The sequence below is a fragment of the Ochotona princeps genome, chromosome 3 (genome assembly GCF_030435755.1).
Source record: "Ochotona princeps isolate mOchPri1 chromosome 3, mOchPri1.hap1, whole genome shotgun sequence".
Classification (NCBI taxonomy): Eukaryota; Metazoa; Chordata; class Mammalia; order Lagomorpha; family Ochotonidae; genus Ochotona; species Ochotona princeps.
In genome coordinates, this window is record NC_080834.1 from 33792983 (window position 1) to 33808425 (window position 15443).

General features: G+C 46.4%; 1 protein-coding gene across 8 annotated transcripts in view; it reads right to left on the minus strand.

Moving 5' to 3' along the window:
• Positions 1 to 15443, minus strand: part of ITSN1 (intersectin 1) — a 209186-nt gene that overhangs the window by 47630 nt on the left and 146113 nt on the right. For 7 of the 8 annotated variants that reach the window (XR_009245151.1, XR_009245150.1, XM_058661672.1 and 4 more), the window contains 5 exons: positions 11498 to 11664; positions 8160 to 8205; positions 5972 to 6093; positions 2132 to 2249; positions 28 to 219 (listed from right to left, as the gene is read on the minus strand). Coding sequence is in view for 5 of the 8 variants with exons in the window: in XM_058661672.1 (XP_058517655.1) it covers positions 28 to 219; positions 2132 to 2249; positions 5972 to 6093; positions 8160 to 8205; positions 11498 to 11664 (645 nt within the window). In the remaining 3 variants the exon portion in view is untranslated. Of the gene's footprint in view, positions 1 to 27; positions 220 to 2131; positions 2250 to 5971; positions 6094 to 8159; positions 8206 to 11497; positions 11665 to 15443 lie in introns of those variants that run through there. The other variant, XM_058661677.1, reaches the window with a different exon arrangement.

Genomic DNA, 15443 nt, shown 5'->3' on the forward strand with positions numbered 1-15443 from the left:
AGGCCACAGAGCCATGAGGGCACTTACATTGCTGGCTCGGGTCCATGTCCGTGGTCAGCTTCACGTAATTGGATGGGAACAGCCCCACTTGTCCATTCACTTCCCCTTTCCACCAGTCAGGGTCCTCCTTGTTGAGGACGTTGATGATTTGGCCCTTGTTGAAGGCCAGCTCGTCGTCGTTCTGCGCCGTGTAGTCGTACATCCCAATCACCTGGCACACTGCGGGAGAGAGGGCTGGGTGAGCAGCTGTGTGCACCACGGCTGACCTGCAGCTGGCAGATACCCGGGTGGGATTGTTGGTCATCCTTTCAAAAAAGGATGTGATGAGGTAGAAATGCCTGGATGGGGCTTCCCCAGTGAGGACAATGGAGGAAGGGGAATGGATTAAAGCCAACACAGCAGTAACATTTTCATCCTTGGTCTTCAGTGTTTTATAATATCTTCCTCTTTTTCATGTTGACTTGTCAGCAAAGAATTCTCAAGAGATAACTGAGTCTTTTACTCCAGAGAGCAGTGCAGCTACTTACAATGCTGACTTGGGAGGACTGGCCCAGCATCTACCCCGAGCCTCTGCTGCCCGGGGCAGCTGGGATCTGTGGGGACTGCACTGTAGCTTTTCTTCCTTCCTTTTCTAAACAGTGGCATGCAATTATAATCTGACCTCCAAATATTCCAAAATCTTCATGATTCTGCTGTATCTTTGCCTTCAAAGCTGATTCAAAAAAAAACTTCCACAATCCAGAACAATTTTTCTCTCAATCCTAGAAAGCTGTTCAACTGTTCTCATTTCTGACATTTGCACACCTCGGATAAACGTCTGTCCCATTAGGTCATGGACCCCTATCAATCATTCTTAACCAAGCCATGTTCAGGCTTTTGCTTGTCTGCAGTTAATTCAATCACATTGGTGAACGGTTTCAGGGGCTCTTGGCTGAGGAAGGTGTTGTACGCTGAGCATGCTGGGGACAGTGCCAGGTATCCCTGGGGCACACAGCACACTCAGCAGGTACCACATACCTGTACCACCCCCCACCACCACACGAAGCCCTGCCTCCAGCAGATGCCCAGCCACAGCCAGGATCTAGTCACCAAAGGCTGCCAGACCTTTCATCTCTTGCCACTTTGTCATTGCAGCCAAGCTTTTCACTTATTTTAAAATATCCATTTGATAGTCAGAGAGGGAGAGACAAACAAAGTTAGAGAGTTCAAGATCTGCTTAGTGGCTAGTTCAGTTCCCAAAGGGCCACAGTGGCTGGGGCTGGGCCACACGGAAGCCAAGTGCCAGGAGCTTCTTTCATGTCTCCCATGTGAGTGCAGGGACTCAAGGACTTGGACTCTTTTCCGCTGTCTTCATAGGCATGTTCACAGAGTTAGACTGCAAGTGCAGCAGCCAGGACTCAAGTCGGTGCCCAAATGGGATACCAGTGTTGTAGGTGGCAGCCCTGTCTGCTACACCACAGCACTGACCCTGTGGCCAAGTCTAATCCTACTTGACTGAGGATGTGTAACACAACATATAACCACAAAACACTGGAACAAATGTCCATATTTTCTACAAATGCCACCCAAGAACTATTGGCTTAAACACATAGGCTCCCCTCCCCCTACTTGGCTCAAATATTACTGAAGCCTCTAATTTAGTCTTTAGTCAGAAAACAGCCGAGTAGGTCACTGTGGGGCTCTGTCTCCCCTCAGCCATCTGGGAAGGCATGGACAACATCCTGTCTGCTCAGTGCGGGCCCCTTCTGTTCACAGTAAATGTCACGGGGCAGACTTTTCAGCTTTCACTGAGCACCACGTCACAACCAGCAGCCCTCCCTGGCCTCCAGCTCAACCTCCTGACCCAGTTAGACCCCAGCCAGTTATTTTTAGGGGTCTTTGTGGCCTTGTGCCCTAGCTGGAATCCCAATTTAAACAGCTGGAAGGAAATCAAGAGAACACTGTGGCTACAAGGCCCCAGCACACAGGAGTCGTTGGGAGGGGAGGCCTGGCCAGGCCTTGGCTGTGCCCAGCAGGGCACAGCTACTTAGAGAATGGGTCCTTCTGACAACCACATTCTATGTCACATCAGCTGAGGGGAAACCCCAAAGTGCCGTGCAGATGGTCCCCCACAAGGTTGCAGACTCCTTACCTGCAGGTATTGCAGCTGACTTAGGGGCTTCCGTTGGAGTGATTTTGCTTGTCCCAGGGCTTAGGAGTTTAACATAATTAGCTGGGAACCAGCCTATCTGGCGTTTTTTTCCACGTGCCTAATGAGAAATTAATTATGTCAACAATGTTACAAAGGCTCATGTTCTTTGATGATATAGTTTGCGTTGGGGCACAGCACTTACATAAATTTTACACAGAAGTGAAATGCAAATGGCCATAGCAGAAGCATGATCCCATTATTGTGTCACAAAAACATTCCAACTGTGGCAGATGTGGCTCAGCAGGGCCGGGAATGTTTCCGTGTGGGCTACAGGGTGAGGATCACCAATTCCTGATACTGTTGGATCTCCAGAAGAGAAACTTCTGCCCTCAACTGCTACAGATTGTGGTTGGTGCCACCTTCACGCACAGGCGTTAGGAATCCTTACGCTGACTACCAACACCTACTGAATGCTTTTCTAGTCAGGGCCTATGCCAAGCATTTTACATGTGCCTGCATGCTGGGTGTTGTTGCAAAGGGTTAGCACCTGACACGGAAGAACTTAAAACCATACACGCACATATACATACACCACCACCACCACCACAGAATACTACCAGTAACAAGGCTCTGATTTTAAAAAAGTTGATTTGGTTGGATAGGGATGGAAGGAAGTCATTTGTACCCCCTTTTATAAGTTCTGAATTGTAAACCATGTGAATTACCCTTTGCAAAAATAATCAAGAAGAATACTTCCAAACCCATTAATCTCTGCCCTCCCACTGGCCCATTTACCAAGGCTCACTCTGGGGTACGCTGAGAACACAGTTTCCACATCAAGTTTCACTTGCAGTCTGAGGGACTTTATGCCCTTGATTTTGGGACTGAAGCCATGTGTGTGAGCTTCAGCTGTTTGTCTTTGCACATGCTCCCAACAATCCCACTGTTCCCCGACCTCTGCAGTTGTACCGGGCAGCAGAAAGTGGGCCCCTTCATTGGGCATCCACACCCAAGTCACACTGGGCAAAGCGCCAGAACTAGCTGGGCCTCGTGAACCTCCTACCTTATTGTAAAAACCGTTTGAAAATCATTCTTAAACAGGGTGGTAGAAGCTACTGCCTCCTAGGAGCTGATCTCTTACCTAGCAGAGGTGAGGAATACACCTAGAATGCTAAGTATGAGTATGGGTACTCATGATGGACTACCAAAGTGGGGCAGGCACAGGGTCACAGTGGAGGGCTAAGATGGCCACAGAATGCTTACAGAAGCATTTAGCCCCTGGGAGTTGATTTAGGAGCCAAGGCAGGAAGGCCTGAGGGCATGGGGGTTGTTGGTTGTTCCCACAGACTGGGGTGCAGATGTCACCTAGGAGGGGCTGCTAAGAGAAGAGGGGGTCCCAAAGCTCAGGCTGAGGGGTGATGACAATGGGTGTCACCCAGGGCTGCAGAGGGACACAGGACTGACAAGAACAACAAAGCGACACTGGCACAACTGTGGCCAGGGGCTGTGGAGGTGTCTGCTGCCCAGCAGAGGAGTGGAGTGGGTTTCCAGGCCTGCAGAGGGCAGACCCAGTACTGGGAGGTAGGTCATCTCTGGCCAGGACTTCCAACAGGGTTCCCATGACTGCCCATGAGTTCCCCAGGGGAAGTTCCATCGTAGTCACAGCCCTTGTAGGGTGTTTGGTCCACAAAGAACAGGATGTTCAGTTTATCACAGTAGGGCTCTGTTCTTCTTGGCCCAGGGCTGGCCTTAACACATGGAGAACAGAGGACAGCATGTAACTGCATGTTCCTTCATCCTTCTAAAACCCCTGTTCTCAAGGGTCTCCTTTCCATCGTCAGGACCCCCAACATACAATTTCCTCTCCCATCTCGGGCTCACCTGCTTCCCACACATGCCTGCTCCTAGCAGGCGAAAGCCAGATGGTGTGCCATGTTAGTCCATACACACAAAAGTGGACATACTGGGCCAGTCAACCAGTCAACCTCCCTCCTAGGGACATTAGAGCTCCCGTGAAGGGGCCACTGCAGACCATTCCTGCACATGCATGGCAGAACCTTCCTGATATCCCCTTGTTCGGCAGCAGGCTTAACTCTTAGGGAGTGAGGGGGAGGGCACTCTGTGCCATCCCCCACACCCTGTTGCATGTACCTTCCTGCACGAAGGTCAGAGGGACACATAGGCCCCTAGGGAATACACACGTGGGTAAGCACTGGAGGAGGCTGTCCTGCGTACTGTGCCTGTCCTGTTCACTTGGGAGGTTGAGGGAGGCTAGGGGGCAAAAAGGAGACCTTTACTCATAGAAGAACCCCTACAGACAGCAATGTGTTGGTGCTCAATAAAATGGCACAGGATGCATCCAGAGCCAATGTAAACCTCCTGGAGCATCTATACCCTCTCTAGATCAATTACAACGTACATCATTACTATACTTTGCTGTGTAGAAAACGGGAAGCTCAATAAAGATGCAGATTTCCCCCACCAAATATTTCTAATCCAAGTTGGGCTCAATCCACAGATGAGGAACGCTGAGATACAGAGGGCCCACTGTGACTGCTGAGACAGGAACTTAGGATATGCAGCTGTGTTTCAGCAACAATGTCCAAAGTGTCAGGAATAGAACAAGTGCACAGAGCACCCACATGCCCGTTAGCAGATTCACGTGTTGCTAATATCATCTGCTCCATCACTGGGTGCTCCCTCCCTCCTCTTCAGGATGTTTCTTTCCTGGACTGCTTGTGTACTAGTTGCTGATATCAGGGTTCTTTCCTCCTAAATACTTCAAAGTGCATTTCCTAAGACTAGGAGCGGTCTCTCCTACAGCCTACAGTGCACTTACCAACCCCAATAGCACTGACATGCATACCATACCTGCACCTAACCCAGTGCCTGCATCTCAGCGTTATCCCTTCTCCCAACACTGCCCTTCCCAGCAGCCTTCCCTCTCCTCCAAGGAGCAAGTCTGGAATCAGGCACTGCCATTGCTCGTCCTCTTTCTTTGGCTTTCTATTGCTTCCTTTAGCCCTTTTAATGGACTGCTCTTCACCGCCCATGGTTTATCTCATGCATCCTTATGATAAAACTCAGGGTCTGCCTTTCTGGAGAGCGGAGCAGGTGGTTGAGGCATCTGGACGAACATGATGCACACTGGTCCCCCGGGGTGATCATTCTGATGGTCGAGGTGCTGTCCTGTTCTGTGTTGCAAACTTACGGGCCTCTTCCCATGTAGGCAACAATTCTGCACCACACAGTTACAGGCCTCTTCCCAGAGCCACCTGAAGGCCACGCACATTTTCTATCCTATACAAAACTCCCCCTGACACCTTACAGCCACTGGTGATCCTGACAGTCGTTACTCTGGATGGTTTTGCAACAGAGATCTTTTTAAAAAATAGTTTTGGCTTCTGGAAATGAGACTTTCAAGAGTTATCTGGAAAGGCATAAATGAATAAAAAGCTATGAACACACACACACACACACACAGAGGAACTAAGACTATTACGATGAGCAGATGGATAAATGTAGGGAAAGCTGCTGCTGCAGGACACCTGGTGCCCCCCACAAGGGAAAGCTTCACCTCCACCTGCCACGCCTCTGTGCAGTTCTCACCCTCCCAACACTCGCTCTCTGGACCCAGGATCTGAATGGGTGGATTTTCAGATGTGCTCCTGGCTGCTCTAACCAGGGATAGAAACAGGTTCAGGTGATGAGGTATCTTTCGTTGTCCAAACACGGGACTTGGGCCATCAGGGACTCGCGGACAGGGTAATGGCACAGTGCGTATTCAGCGACACTGCGCATATTCCAACTCAGTCAGAGAATTTTCAAAAAGACACTCACTTGCAGCTCTCCTTCCCACCATCCACCTGGGTTCTTTTTCCGGATCAAAATCAGCTGCCCAGGGGCCAGAGTTAGCTGTTCGGGGCCTGTTGCGGTGTAGGAGGCAATAACCTGAGCGATCTCTGAAAAATAAGATGAAACATTGCGCTGCACTGTGCCAATCAGGACGAGGATACTCCAAGACAAGTTGGCCTCCTCCCAGCCACCAACTAACATCATTAAAACCATGGATGGAGGTGGATTTCTGAATGAGTGAGGGTCTCTGAACTGCCCGTTCCCAGAGCTCTGAGGCAGGTGTAGCATCCAAGGGCTCAGCTGTCTTTTCTGCTCAGCACAGCGTTCTGTTTGACTCATTCACCAGCTTTTCTTTCCCCTCCTGGCCCAACTCCCCAACCTTCCTCACAGTAGCATCTAATGATGGTTCAGTGAAGAATGCCAACTAGAACAGAAAGAGCAATTCCATCTGCCTCATTAATACCATTTTGTGATTTACAGCTTCAGAGATAACTGCCTACCAAAGTGACCATTTTCTTTATGGCTCAAGTCTCAGGAGCAGTCCAGGAATATCATGGTATACACCATGACAGCACAAGTTTTCTTCAGACCCTGGACTTGAGACAGGAACCCTATGCAAAAACAAATAGCTCAGCAGCGAATGAAAACTTCCAGCAGTTATGAAATTTTGCTGAATATTCAAACTCCCATGGGAAAAAAATACCAGTAGGACCACAGCTCAGGCTGTGAGCAGCACAGGAAGTAGAGCAGACAGACTCCTCCCTCCTCTGGTCAGACTCTGGGTTATCAGCAGCAACTGCTCTCTCAACTTCTAGGGAAAACCTACCACAAACTGATTTTTTCTAAACTTGTTCGCAGCATAATGGCTCCTGAGGGGGGAAAAAAGCGGAAAGGAAGGAAGCAGAAAGGCCCCATGCTTGGACAGTATTTTTAACTTCGGTGTTCTAGAGTAAGGAAGCTGCAGGCACTGGTCTGTGCTCAGGGGTTGGCCATGTGACACCATTGGGATGCTCTGGAGAGCTTGGGGGAAGCAACAAAGCTCGGCACTCAGCCTCCCTGTCACCTGGTTTTGACACCCAGCCCTGGCAGGGAAACGCATGCTGGGAGGAACCTCATGCAGCACGCCAAGGCCTGGGCTCAAATCAGTGTCCCGGTTAGGATCCGATCTCCTGCCCCTCAAAGGGGTTGTGCGGCACACTCAGCCAATGGTCAGCAATCAGAGCTTCTGGCACCTCTGGTGGCCCTGAGTGGCTTGCTGGCTTCGGTGTGAAGTCCAGTCAGCCTGAACACATGCCAGAGATTGCTGGAACTTCTGGAGGGACAAACGTTTGAAACGTGGAAGACTTAACAGCTAAGACCGAGAGGGCTGATCCGACCCTGGTGGTCTAAGATCTTGGATTCTGACTAAACTCAATGCCCTGGGCCCTCTCTCTCCTTGTCACATTATCACAGTGGGAGCTGATTGTCAGACCAACTCTGCCCAGCCCAGCATAGACTCACAGACTGTTTCAGCCTGTAATTTCCCAAGGATGTGTGATAGCAGAAAAAGCAAGTGATCTAGAGCCTGGGGTGGGCAGGTGGGGGTGCTGAGCATACTGTATTGTTTTATAGCTGCCTCCTTCCCTTTCTGTGCCACTTCTTACGAATATGTGATTTTGCTTAAATACACTCAAAGGACTTTGAATTTGCAGACAAGACTAGAAGTTTGTCTTTTAATGGGCACCTGAGGAAACCACTCAGTGGCTCCTAAATTCATAGATCTCTCCGTTGATGAGATATGCTCTCACTCCCCTGTCCCCCACTGCTTGTGTCCTGGGAGTTGATGTGCAGCCTGGAGAAAAACAGGGCTTTTGAAGCCTAACAAGAAGATGCTGAGAAGTGCAGCCCCAGCAGTCACATGCAACAAGCGGACCGCCCCGTCTGAAGGATGTGTTCAGAACCCAAGGGGCCAAGGAACATTCTGTCTGCTAATGTTCTAGCTACCCATATGCGAAGGAGCCAAATATCATAACCAAACATACGATATTACTGGATGCCAAGGAGTCCACTCCAGCCCTGTTTGGGAAATTCTTTTGATTTTTTGTTAGGCGTCTGGCTCGAGTGAACAAATACTGGGTTAACCATCAATGACATTCAAAACATTGAAAAAGAAACATCAGGGTTGGTAACTTACCAGGTTTTTTTCCTAAACTCCCTGTTTTCCCAGCAGTTCCAGAGCCCTTAAAACAGAGCAAAAGGTCTCATTTGCAAGCTGAAGAGTTCAGGTTATGCAATTTGAGACAAAAAACGATTAATGATGAAACAAATTCATTTGAGCCCTTCAACCCATGCACCTTTCCATTCTGGGGAGACATGCTGGACATGGGGATGTGGGTTAGGAAAACACGGCAAAATAAACACTTCAGAACATGTGGCTTGTCCTCTTTAAGAGGACAAGCAGCCAAGTAGGTGGCACCGGAGGATTCATTTCAGGGGACAAAGGTTTGAACGGTATATAACATGGGCATATTTTGAACTCGGGCCAAATCGACCGGGCATTCCATGCTAGAAGAACTATCAGTCCATGTCTTTAACACTCATTTCACGCTTTCTTTCTAGTTTTTTTTTTAAGTTATTTCACATATTTAAAAAAAAAAAAAAGAACACAAAAATATGCAACATCCACGAGCATACCACATAGAGGCAACACATTAGAACAGTCATTTTTTGGGGTGGCGGCCTGGTCTGGTCACCCACATCCCATTACTGCATGGAGAGCCTGGGTGTGATGTCTGCTTTAGCTCCTGAGTCCTGACGTAAACCCTGGGAACCCAGCAGGTGCTAGCAAAGGGCTGAGTCTCTGCCACCCGTGTGGAAGACCTGTACTGCATTCCTAGCTCCAGCACTGTGGGCACTGGGGAAGAGAACCAGTCAGTGGGAGTCAACTTTCTCCCTGTCTCTCAAAAAAAAATCGTATATTAAAGAAAAAAAACAAAGAATAGTACAGGGACCACCAAAGCCTCCCACTTCCCCTGTGGCTGTCCTGTGCAGCCTTTCCTTCTAATTTCATACTGTTTAAACAATGAGATTTCTCCACCCGAGCTGGAAGCTGCAGCCACAGAAGCAGACTACACTTCTTTCCAACTGTTGAGTGTTCCAAAAGTGCTCTGGGGTTGAATTCCTTTCCTGGACACTCACGGAATTTTAAACCAGCTGAGTCAGTGAACAGAAACCACAGGAGGTAGGACAGGGGCCAGAATATAATCAATTGTTACAAAGTGCTTTATTTTGAGTTAATTTTCACCCCTGGGTTCCTATATTGCACTAAATTAACTATTCTGATTAAAACAAAGGTCTTAATCTAAATTACAGATATGGTAAGGAAAAAATATCCAATTTATCCAGCAAGAATGCAATTATAACAATGCCTTTACAGAAATTTAATAGTCACTTGCCAAGGAGAAGTTTGGGTTAGCTTTTCACTGATTACACTTCCTTTGTTAACGAACAGTTCCACAACACTGTCTCTTGTTATTTTTATAGTTTGCATATTATATAAGGGAATATTAATAAAATAAGATGCCAAGCGACAAGCTATTTTCTCATTATAGGATTATGCTTCCTCTACTTCACATTAGGAGTAAAGCAACTGACAACACTTCACCACAGATTCCACCAGCTTTCCATGTTTCCTTGGAAACATTGCAGACAGCACTAAAAACTAGGACTTAGAAAAGCAGATTCTGTGCAGGCTGTGCCTGTGGAAAGCTGCCCCAGTCGCTGTGGTCCGACTTGTTCAACTTGGAGAAGGGCAGTGGGTGAGTTGTCCATTCTGCTCTCTGAAGCTGGGTCCCCTTTTTATCTTCAGCAGGATACTGAGCTTCTACACTGAACTCTGTATCCAAATTGAAGAAAAGGGCTGATTTTCTGGATTTTGAAAGTTACTTTTATTGAGTAATATAGCTAAATGTTTATCTAAAGCTCTTCTGTGCTGCTGGCTCTCCTGCGGACAGTCATTTAAGACTGTGCTTAAGAAAATATCTTGCAGTTTAGCTTATCTTTAAAAAAAATCACAGGGTATTTTTTTTAAACTTTTTGACTTCAGGTGGATATTTTATAGGAAAAAAAAAAACAAGTAATTTTTGTTAACATAAGAATGCAAGTAATGCTGTTTTATTTTAATGAATCCAAAAGGTGAAGTCATTTCACTTGTGGTAATATAAATCTGTGAGCCTAGTTTTTAGCACTTGTGCCACTACTTCCCTGAAATAGAGCTTTTACTGCGTCTAACTAGCTAGCCTGGAGAGAAGTTGACTCGTCCCTTTCCAGGTCTCCTCAAGTCTGACATGCCAGCTCTCTTACAGGGGAAGATTATTTCCAACCAGGCTTCTGCCAAACTTGGCAAGGGAAGGCAAACTTGGGCAAATTTACCCAGGGCCATTTCAATAAGTTGCTCTCAAGATCACAGCAAGAAAAAAAACAACCAAAACAAAAATCGTGACACCCCTTAAAACAAAATAACAAAAACCCTCAAGCAAACAAAATAATTCCTGGGAACTTCAGGGAACTCAGCAGGCCAATGGCAGACCTACTGTAGCAAGTCTCAGGGTCCAGTCTCGCCTCAACATGGCTATGTGTGCAGGGGCTTAGGGCGGGCTCAGTGCACACCCTGCTAAGGGCAGGTAGGGGACAGCAATCACTCAGTTGCTTGCTTTCACTGGGAATACAGCCTTTTCTCTCTCAGTAGCTAGGCAGTATAACAAGAAAAAGAAAATAAGTGTGAATGGACTGGACTGTTGTTTTCTTTTTTTTAATTAACCAGCTCCTGCTAGTTTATTTATGGGCAATAAGTCTGGTAAGTGACTACACTGCTACCCAGCACTCGCCCCCAACTGGGAACATGGCCACCAGCAGGAGGATTCTCACTCTGTGGTAGGGGCACCCTATGTCATGGAACTTGTACTACATTTCAAGACCACTTTATACGCAACTGTACTTTTAGGACTCAATTTAACAGGAATCATTCCCAATGCAATAAGAATAACAGTATCTGGAATAAATTCAGCATTGGATCAGTGGAGACAAAAAGCTTAGCTGAAAGTGTATCAGTATTCTAGATCTCTTGTCCTTCTACTGTATAGAAAAAAATGCGTAAAATTTAGAAACGTTCTCATGCCCACTATTCTGGGGTCCAGCATCACCACAGTACTTAAGTTCACATGGGCAAAATACTGTTGTATATATTTCTAAACCAGTGAACACCAAGACCTAATCAAGCAGGTTCATCCTAAGTCACAAGTCAGTGACATACAATAATAAAGATTAAATACTGAACAGTGTTATCTCAGCTAACACAGACCAGCCCATTGCATGCAACCTCCGCTTAACCCAGGAAAGTTAGGCTGCTGGGAAGTCAACTCTTCCCCTTCAGCCCCAAGTGACACATTCCACAAGCCACCTTCGGACATTGTGACTTCCTACCAAGAGAACCATTTCACAGAAAGGGAGAGGAAACAGTTAATGTGGGTTTACCTCTGAATCTTTAAGCCTCACATAGTTAGAAGGGAAGACTCCGGACTTGTCGCCCACCGTTCCCGTCCACCAGTCACCGTCTTTCTTGGTAACCATAATCACATCCCCTTGCTGAAAGGTTAAATCTCCTTGCTCAGAGCTCTCGTAAGTGTACATGGCAATAAACTCTGGTGGGAAGAAATATCGAGATATGGAGACAGCTTTGGTTGTTTCAAGAAACCCCAGACAGCTTTGCAAAATCAAGTCTGTGAATTAGGAAGTTAGAATAAGACCCATTCAAGAGCAAAGCTAGTCTCAGATAAAATAGAGTACTGTACGACATCTTGAGCCCCGATGCAGCACCTTCAGTCAGAGAGATAATTCTTAGAAAGATCTACTAATAGGACAGAAAGAAAAAACAAAACAAAACAGAAACAAAAAACATAAACACATGTCCACCACTGCGAGCATCATGTCTGACCCATGACTTGATGTTATGATTTTGTTTTACATGAAAATGGCTTTTATATTTCCACTTCAGGTAACATTTATGGAGTACAGGGGCAGGGTTCACATGCAGGTCTTGCTGTGCACACCGATTTTCTGTAGTTCACTTTTGAGAGTACCAAGTCACCACTCAAGAACATTTGGTACAGATAAAACACATTTTTCATTTAAGTGCCTGAGTGAAAATTCATGTCCTATTGTGCCATCCTGTGCAGATGGTAGGATGCTGTCAGAATACAAAATAAAACCTTATTGTTAAAAATTGGCATCTCTTGACCATTCAGTGTAGAGATGAGTGGATGGATGACAATGGTAATGTCTACCCAATCCCAGAAAATACCCAGGCCTTTTTCAACAAGTTAAAAAGCCAAATTCTACTTCATTACATTTTACTATTCATGAAACTTAGTTTTAAACAGAAGAATCAACGTTCTTTCATGTCTTGAATTTGAGTGTACCCTGCTTTTAGAATTAAAGCAGAAACCGGGCCTGGTGCAATAGCATAATGGTTAAGGTCCTCGCCTTGAACATGCCGGGATCCCATATGGGCGCCGGTTCTAATTCCGGCAGCTGCACTTCCCATCCAGCTCCCTGCCTGTGGCCTGGGAAAGCAGTAGAGGATGGCCCAAAGCCTTGGGACCCTGCACCCGCGTGGGAGACCTGGAAGAAAGAAGTTCCTGGCTCCTGGCTTTGGATTGGCGCAGCACCAGCCACTGTGGCCACTTGGGGAGTCAATCATCAGACGGAAGATCTTCCTCTCTGTCTCTCCTCCTCTATGTACATCTGCCTTTCTGATAAAATAAATAAATCTTAAAAAAAAAAAAAGAATTAGAGCAGAACTTAACATTGCTAAAGCTTAGAACCGAGCCCTGCTCTCAAAAAGGTCACTCGACACAAAATCCCAGACACGACGGCAGTTACAGGGTAACAGAGATCTACAAGAGGAACATGTGCTTTCCCACTGCTTTCTGCTTCTTCTTAGGCCTTTGTGTCATTTATTCAAGAAGTTCACTTTTATGATAGAGGTGGGTTTCTCATGACAGTGTCAGATAGTCCTTAAACACAGACGCTGATGTTGAACAGGCAGAAATTTAGAATGGAAATCTCCATGGGCTAATTTTAGGAGACTCTGAAGGAGGTAATAATGCAAACTAAAATAAGCACACACAAAAATAAAACTGCTAACACTGTGCTAACTTGGGCAGCAAGACTTCTGCAAGGGTCCACCTTCAACCTCCCAGAGCTGACCTGCAGCAGCTGTCATGGCTTAGGCCAAGGCCAGTAGGGGCCACTGGACCCAACAGCACACAAGGTTCCTCCAGACCTGGGAGTGCCAGGAACACACACCTCCAGGTACACTGGAAACATGATTCCCCACAAGGAAATCAAAGCATAGGGACTTTGAAAAAGGGCACTCTCATTTCCCCGACTCCTCCATATTCTGAACTTCTGTTGCTCCCTCTTGCTGTTCTTTAGCTCAGAGCAACCCGTGGCAGACAGGATCCTAGACAATCAACTTTTTTTTTTCAGTGAGTGCTCAACTTAAAAAAAAAAAGTAGTTTCATTTAAAATGGATCCAAAATTGGAACATGTAAAATGCTTAGGGAACTTCAGAAACATGAACTCTGGAGTTTAGTGCAATGGCTCAATTGTCTACTTCCTCCTTCAGGAGCCGGAGCCCATATGGGCGCAGGTTCGTGTCCTGGCTGCTCCATTTCCAATCCAGCTCCTTGCTTGTGGCCTGAGAAAGCAGTGGAGGATGGCTCAGACATGGGATCCTGCACCCACGTGTGACACCTAGAAGAAGCCCCTGGCTTCTGACTTAGCTCAGCTCTTGGGAATTAAACAAGCAGATGGAAGATACTTCTGACTCTCTTCTTGTAAATCTACCTTTCCACTAACAATATAAATGAATCTTCAAAAAAAAAAAAAAAAAAAAAACCCAAACAAACCTGTGGCTGAACTTCATGCTACAGCATGACAAAAGCAGCAGAGTGGAGGACTACCAGGCCTCATTGCCTATGTGAGGTCTGCTGATGACAATGGAGCCCAACATACAATGAGGGCTGGGTCATTTCCCAGAGGACACTGGCCATTTTCAAGCCTGCATTTTCAGGCTACAGCTATTTAACCTGGGTTTACTTTAAATCTGATTCTATTTTGCAGCATGCCTCACTAATATATGTAATCTAATGCAAATTTCTTACTCCTGCTCCATAATGCTAGTATTATTTACTAATAATTGTAATACTCATATCATTTCAAAACATGTACTGCAGACATCAAGATCAGAACTGAACTTTTTGTTGTCCAATATTGCATATATGAAGGATCTTCAAAAAGTCAATGGATTACATGCATTATTTGAAGAAAATGATGCATAGATTTCAAATGTTTTCCACCAAAATAACCTTCCAGTACAATTCCATTTTCCATGAACTTTTTGAAATATCGTTGTGTGTCTGGTTCGTCTGGGGCCGATTCAGAGTCAAGGCCTCACTATCCGATCCAAAGTAGACCTTCTCCCACACTGCTGTCTGCTGAGAACACTCAGAGCTTTAGGTGGACCTATCACTACAGCACACATCCACTGGGCTCTCTTCTGAGGTCCCTGGGCTCACTTCCTCCCTCCAGAGGTGGCTATTAGGCCACTGTGCAGAAGAGGAAGCAAAGGCATGGCCAAAAACCCTAGAGCTGTGGGTAGGAGACAAGACACTTACTAAGCGCTCCAGGAAGAACTCAAATAACACGCCGAAGCTCGGTTGTTATTTCGGGGGTAGGGGACAGAATTCGTTTTCCACTGTGCTGACTACATGCGTTATAGATGCACACCTGTCTGTTACGCCCTTGGGCACACGGCCTCCCCTACTTTGCCTTGGCCTGGTCCTAACCTAACTCTATCCTGGCCTTAATCTTGCCTGGCTTTTTTCTCCTAACAAGTGTATAAGATCATTACAATCATTAGAGTGTATAAAGAGAACCATGCTAACAGCAAAACCTGGAAGCAACACAAAATTATGTGTCTGCGACGGCAAGATTTTACAGGTGCACCTTCTCAACTAACCGACAGTTGTTACATCTTGGGCCAGCACTGTGAGGCGGTGGGTTAGGCTGCTGCCCGTAGCACTGGCATCCCATAGGAGCACTGGTTCATGTCCCAGCTGCTCCACTTCTTATCCAGCTCCCTCCTACTATGCCTGGAAAAACACTGAAGATTGTTCAATTACTAATTAAGTATTTGGGTGCCTGCTGACCAAGGGAGACCAGGGTGGAGTTCCTGGCTCCTGGCACTGGCCTGGTCTAATCATGACTGTTGAGGCCATTTAGAGAGAAAACTAGCAGATGGAAGATCTCTCTTCCTTTCTCCCTGATTTCTTCTAATCCTGTCTTTCAAATTAACAAATCTTAGAGAAAAAAAAAACTCTCAAAAAACAATGAACACTGTAACTCTGGGTCTGCA